General features: G+C 56.9%; 1 protein-coding gene across 1 annotated transcript; it reads left to right on the top strand.

Moving 5' to 3' along the window:
* Nucleotides 1–1,178: 1,178 nt before the first annotated feature.
* Nucleotides 1,179–6,228, top strand: FADS6 (fatty acid desaturase 6). The gene is made up of 6 exons (XM_066331957.1): nucleotides 1,179–1,581; nucleotides 2,329–2,495; nucleotides 2,743–2,923; nucleotides 3,760–3,947; nucleotides 4,506–4,685; nucleotides 5,595–6,228. The coding sequence occupies exons 1-6, from the start codon at nucleotides 1,233–1,235 to the stop codon at nucleotides 5,742–5,744; spliced, it is 1,215 nt and encodes a 404-aa protein (XP_066188054.1). The 5' UTR covers nucleotides 1,179–1,232; the 3' UTR covers nucleotides 5,745–6,228.
* Nucleotides 6,229–6,602: the final 374 nt, after the last annotated feature.

Genomic DNA, 6,602 nt, shown 5'->3' with positions numbered 1-6,602 from the left:
AACAATTCCCTGGGGTTTGGTGTAATTTGGGCATGAGGTTTGCTTCCCTGCAAATCGAGGCAGTGATGTGATGTTACTGGGAGGTGCTAAGCCCATCCCAGTCTGGGGCTGTGATATCCTAGTGATGGGTGTAGAAAGCCAGCCTTGCTTGTTGCAAATCCATAGGAATTTGATGGATATCAATGTTCATTAAGATTTTGGTGGATCAGTTGAGTTAATCTGAAGTTTGGCAAGGAGAAATAACAAAGCATGAAGAAATCCAGTGCCACAGAGAGGAACAATGTGATTTTAGCTTTCCTTCATAAAGAAATAGCGCTCTGGAGGTCCTGGTCTGTGCAATGGCACCCTCAAAGCTTTTGGATGCCAGTGTCTGGGTGACGAGTCAGGAGGCAGTGATGAAAAACGGGGGAAATTCATACAGAACCAGGCCAGAAGAGAAGAGAGACTGTGCGGGGGTCAGAGCTGGGTGCCGGAGCTGCGAGGGACGCATTTGTGGTGGCTGGTCCCTGGCGGGGGCCGCTGGGTCCGGCCGAGCGGAGGGCAGCAGCAGCCGGGGCAGGCAGGCACAGGCAGCCCCTCCTTCTGCAGCCTGCTCCTCGCTGTGGAAAAGGCCGATTTCCTCCCCAAAACGGCTCCCTTGTGCGACAGGCAACGTTTGCTCCCTGTCCCTGGCAAAAGCGAAACCCTATCCCTGTCCTCAGTGCTCCGCTTGGGTTTCTCAGGGGTGTTCCTGGCGCTTGGCTCCAACATTTCCATTGCCTCTCTCCAGCTTTTTTCCACTCCTTCGCTCCTCTGCCGCCGTCGCTCCCCTATGCCCTGGCCGAGCGTCCTCCCCCCGGCCCCGCAGCCGCGGCTTCTCCCCTTCCCGGGCCGCGAGGGCGGGTTTTTGTCACTGTTTATCTGCATCCGCCCTCCTCCCGCTCCTCCCCTGCTCCTCCTTCTCCGAGCCGCAGCCGCCCGGTTCGCGGAGCCGCCCGGGCACCGTGCGATGGCCAGCGCCGGGACAGCGGCCGAGCCGGGGCTGCCGTGAGTAGGGGGCTGTGGTGTCCCTGCGGTGGGAGGCTGGTGGCTCTGCGTCCTCCTTGGATTATTTTTTTTATTATTATTTTTTTTTTTCCGTCCCTGCCCTTCCCGTGTCCTTCGGCGCAGCGGGAGCCGGCGAGCCCGTCCGCGCTGGGTCGGGGTGTTGGGGTTGGTCCTCTGGGGGTGACACCGCTCTGCTCAGCAGGGACATGCCGCTGGAGGATGGGGACCCGGTGAGGCCGAGGGGACGGCAGGTCAACGGGGAGGTCAGCGGTATCCCCCGGCTCAGGGGGATGGGGGACCCCGAGCCCCGGAGCATGACAGCACCTGGGAGCAGCAGGACAGACATGATGGCAGAGGGCTGGGAGCCGGGGCCAGCGCTGGGTGACGGGGACGTGACCGCCGGGGGAGCCCCACAGCGAGCATCGAAGCCCGAGGAAGCCCTGATGACCGAGCTTTCAGAGCTGGTGCAGAAGGTGGTGAAGAGCAGCAGCTGGTGGGAACGGCACGGTGTGGACATCAGCATCCTTGCCTGCAGCTTCCTCCTGCTCCCGGCAGGTAACCTGGCTCAGCCGCCCCAAACCAGGGCCAGGGAGGTCCCCAGGGCTCCCACTGCCTCCTCATGACTGCTTTGTGCTGGGAGCCTGTTGGCATCTACTGAGGTTTGAACAAAGCCACAATAACTCCTTTACTCCATGACTCTGCACACTCTGACCCCACAGCGGGTGACAGTGACACCCGGGGTACAGCCTGGGGTGAGGGGCCAGCGGTATCTGGGGTACAGCCTGGGCTGAGGGGATGGTGCCCAGGCAGATGACAGGACAGGACAGCGGGTGATGTGTCCCACCATGGGGCAGGGAAACCATGGTGGTTTTGGTGGCAATGGCCCTGGCTGTGGTGGGTGCAGGAGAAGACAGTTGAGGGTGGGTCTCTGGTGGCATGGCTGGAAATCTGGGACCTTCCCTTTCTGTTGAACTCCTGGGGATGCTGAAATCCTGGCAGAGTAATGACACCAGTGGAGCCCACATCCCAAAATGGAGGGGTGGGATCAGGCACCTGCAGCACTCATTGCCATCAAGGCTGGAGGTGGCCAAATCTTCAGCACAAGGGTGAGTGTGGCTGGCCCAGTCATGAGGACGATGAGAAGGCAAACTCTGATTTGCATGGTTTAAATGCCTGTAACTATGGCTGAAGAACAGGTTTAGGGCAGTAGCTGGCGTTTGGGTGTAGCAACACCTCCAGCCTGGCTCAGAGGGCTGCAGGACATGTGCATGGCGAGCTCCTGCCTGGCTGGTTTCTCCACAGGGTTCCTGTGCCTGCGGTCGGCCCAGGCCATCCCTTTCCTGGTGGGTGTCCTCACCCTTGGCGTGGTGCATCACACCCTGACTGTCAAGGGCAGCCACCTGGCTAGCCACAATGCCTTGACCGAGTCCAAGTCCTGGGGCAAAGTGTGGGCTATCTTCTTCATTGAGGTGAGTAGGGCAGCCCCCAAAAACACTCCATCAGCACCTTTGAGTGGTGGGGAATGTTCAGAATGGTGGGTAAGGTGCTTAACTCTTAAAAGTTCATTTCCAGACTGGTTTGAGGTCTGTGGGTACAGAGCATCTCCCCATGGTGATTCATTATGGTTCCAGAGCATCTCCCTGGGTTCCTCCCACACAAACCCAAGCCAGGCAGTGCCCAACCCTGACACCACAACTTCTTTCTCTTCCCTCCCAGCTCTGCTCGGCTTTCACAGTCGAGCAGGCCACCTACAACCATGTGAAGATCCACCACGGCTACACCAACATCATCGGCCTGGGGGACTCCAGCACGTGGAAACTTCCTTTCCTGAACCGCTACGTTTACATGTTCATCGCGCCTCTCGCAGTGCCCATCCTGACCCCTCTGGTTGCACTTGGTACGTGTTCCAGGCGCCTTGGGACAGGATGCTGAGTGTGGGAAGGTTGTGACTGCCCAGGTATCACCCCACCCAAGGGTTCTGCTTTGTTTGGAGGCATCACATTAACTGCACCAGCCCCTGGTGGAACACTGGGCTTCAGGAAAAGCAGGAGGTGCCGTGCTTGCCTGGGGACCACATCTGCTGCATCTACTTTCTGCTCATGCTGACAAAACACTTCATTTTTCTTGGATGTTGAAATCTCTGGCAAAAGCCATCATAAGCCTGAAGCACCCCAAATCCATTCTCCCTTCACTCAGATCTGTGGCCATAATGGGGTTCAGTGTCACACGTGGGTCTCAGGTTGATCAGAGCATTGCACAGGGTGTTTGATAGCCATGTCTGGGGTGGAAGATTGGGGCACTGTGGGGGCCAGACACAAAAGAGCTTGGGCAGGAAAGGTGGTGGCTCCAGGGAAATAATGGTGCCAGAAAACAATCAGGGAGAAGAGCCTAAAAAGCAGTAAGAGGCTGGGGAAGCAAAGCCCTCCAGGCTGCATGACCCAGCTCTGGGCAGTGCCAAATGCATGGACAATGACTTGGCAAATCGTAAGAAATGAAGGTGCATCCGAATCTCCTGAGTGATGATGCACAGCTGGATCTGCTGCTTTGGGGAGGCTCTCAGACCCACACTCCAGCAGTTCTATAGGGTTTGGGCCAACCTGGAGGATGGGGAAGGTGAGTTCATGGGCTGGGCTGGGCTATGGGGCTATTGTCACGCTGGGCAGCCTGGAGCAGCAGTGGTGGTAGGGAAACATCAACACTTCTCCCATGCACTGCCTCCTCTTCCTTGTGCAGATTTATTGAGGAACGTGGAGTGGAAAGCAGCTCTCCGGACCCTCTGCTGCATGTTTCTGGGGTTTTACTGCCATTACTGGCTCCTGCTCCACGTCTCAGGCTTCCAGTCTCCGTGGTCTGCCCTGCTCTGCATGCTGCTCACCCGCTCCCTCCTGGCCCATCCCTACATCCATGTCAACATATTCCAGGTAGAGACCTGAAGCTTCAAGGTATTCCAGCAGTGCTGGAGACAGGTGAACCACCACCCAGTGCTGGTGACAAAGCCCTGATGCTGCTGGCTGGAGCTTGTGTCACCTTGAGGCGAGTGGGTTCACCTCCCTCGTGCTGATGCTGTCACCATAACAGGATCAGGGTGGTGGTGCTGGATGGAAAGTGGTGGCCCTTGGGAAATGTCAGGGCAGATGAATGCAAAGGGTGTGAGGGTGCTGTCCTCTGCAGTGGGTGGCAGAATTGGGAGGGCTGACGTGTGTTCCATGTGGTGTTACAGGTGTGGGGTGGGGAGATGCTGGTGGCTCTCAGTGGGGGTGTGTTGGGGGCACAGAATCTGCAAGCTCCTTGGTGGCTCCATGGACAGACAAACACAAGATGGAGTGACTTTAGTGACAAACCCAGCTCTGGGACTGGCAGAGAGACTCCAAAATGTGGCTCTTCATGCCCACACACGGGCAGAGCTGTCATTGGCTCTGCTGGGAAGGGACTGGGGAGGTGACAGGTGCCCCAGGGTGCCCACCCTGCCTCTCCCACAGCACATCGGCCTGCCCATGTTCACGGCTGAGCGCAAACCCAAGCGGATCCTCCTCATGAGCCTGGGTGTCCTCAACCTGCCCCGCAACGCCCTCCTCGACTGGTCCTTTGGCCACTCGCTCATCAGCTGCCATGTGGAGCATCACCTCTTCCCCAGCCTCTCTGACAACATGTGCCTGAAGGTGAGACGACCCCGCAGGGTGGCTGGGAGGTGACATGGAGACGAGACATCCACCTCCCCACCACCTCCCGTCCCCACTGCCACACCTGTCTGTGCTGCTCCTTCCCATGTTGGAAACTACTCGGTGCTTTGCAACAGCCCCATACCCACCTCCTGCCATCCCATTCCTGTTTCTCCTGGGTTTCTGCTCCCTGCTCCTTCTCCTGGTCCCAATTCCAGCCTGCAGCAGCCTTCCAGCAGTCCAGGATCCTCCCAGCTATTTCATTGGGAAAGTAACCCCAGCATTGCACAGTCCAGTTTTTGGTTCAGACAACATCCAGACAAACCTTTTATCACTTTGGTCATGCCCTTACTTGCCGCTCTGAGGTACAGGGTGTGTTCAAAATGTGGGATCCGAGCAGTGCCCCAGCTGGAGGGGATCCCGAGGCAGGTCCATACACTACCCTTCAGCACAGGATCACCGCTCAATTAGTCCTGTGCCCCTGTTTTCAGTGTCCTTTGCTTGAGCTCACAGGGCTGGCAGGACCTACCTCCCCCAAAGAGGTGTTGCAGGGAAAGCGGTAATTAAGTCTGTGGCAGCCTCCCAGTCCCATCAACGAGCTGGCTGTGTGGGCACGCTGGAATTATGATAGGTGTGAACGATGAGCATTTGTGGCTGGCTCTCCTTAGAAGCCTCATTAGGACATCTCTCCTAATTTGGAATCCTACAAAGGCATTTTGCCAGGGTGAACTCCCTGTGATGCTGCAATTGGAAACCACCTTACTCTTAATATTCACAACAAAGATACTACAGCTGGTGCTGCCTGCTCCAGCCCAGCTTTGGGCGTGTGGGATGGGTTTTCTGGGCACGTTTCGGGCATCTTGTACAAACACCAGGCATTCTGCACAGATGTTACCTTTGCCTTTGCAGATCAAACCCATCGTCTCCCAGTACCTGAAGCAGAAGAAGCTGCCCTACAATGAGGACACGTACAGCTCCAGGCTCTGGCTCTTCCTCCAGAGATACGAGGAGCTGATGGTCCATGCTCCCCCCATAACGGAGCTGGTGGGCATCCAGTGAGGACTGGAGGGCTGCAGCACTCAGGGGGCTGTTTCCCACAGGGACATTCAGAGGGATGGCTTCAGCAGGACCAACAAACACCTCCATGAAGTCACGGTGTAGGAAACATCCCTCCCTGAAGTCTCGCTTTTGGCTAGAAAATGGTGCACAAAGCCACTGCAGGGGGAGAGCCAGGTGGGGCAACACCAGGGAATGAAAAAATCAGGGTCCCTCCACAGTTATTCCCAGCCAGGGCTTAGTTTTATCCACTCTGCTTTCATAGTTGGGGAGAGGAACTCCCCAGCCCCCAACCTGGGGGGGATGCGGCATCACATCCAGGACATCTGGAACTGAGAAGCACCAGGATCTGTAGGATGTAGCTGCAGCTGTGTGGTCATGGTCTCAGGGAAGGGGTGGATGGTGGGGGTTGTGTCACTGCTGCTTGTGCTTTGCCTGACTTTGGGCTAAACCAGCCCCTTCTAGAAACAAAGATTTGGCAAATTCAGCCTTAATGCTTTGGGGTGGATTTCCTTGATCATTGGGTTTTGTTGCTGGAGGAAGTCTTACTGGTATCCCGTGGTGCCCAGGGTAGGACTGGGGGAAAGATCCTCACCCATGGGGATGTCTGTTGGGGTGCCAGAGGTGACCCCAGACCTGGTCATTGCTATGGCAAGAATTTATCAAAGGAATTATCTGCCAGCGGCAGGTGTCCAGGGCTTGGGAGATTTTCCCTGTTTAGGAGGCCCCCTGTGCTGCTGCCAGGGGATGGGATGCCCATGTGGCCAGTTCAAACCCCCTCTGGGAAGCTGTGTTGAGCTTTACCAGGGTGCTCTGCTGTCCCAGACCTGCAAAAGCAATGACAAAGTCCACCCCAGTGTC

Source organism: Sylvia atricapilla, chromosome 18 (assembly GCF_009819655.1).
Source record: "Sylvia atricapilla isolate bSylAtr1 chromosome 18, bSylAtr1.pri, whole genome shotgun sequence".
NCBI classification, from domain to species: Eukaryota; Metazoa; Chordata; class Aves; order Passeriformes; family Sylviidae; genus Sylvia; species Sylvia atricapilla.
The sequence above is the reverse complement of the archived record's forward strand: the minus strand, read 5'-3'. Positions and strand labels throughout refer to the sequence as shown.

Bases quoted from the DNA above. Each gene is read 5' to 3' on its own strand.
- FADS6 (XM_066331957.1), top strand. From the start codon at position 1,233: ATGCCGCTGGAGGATGGGGACCCGGTGAGGCCGAGGGGACGGCAGGTC. The intron at 2,924-3,759 runs GTACGTGTTCCA...TTCCTTGTGCAG, and splicing joins GACCCCTCTGGTTGCACTTG to ATTTATTGAGGAACGTGGAG. The intron at 4,686-5,594 runs GTGAGACGACCC...TTGCCTTTGCAG, and splicing joins CTGACAACATGTGCCTGAAG to ATCAAACCCATCGTCTCCCA.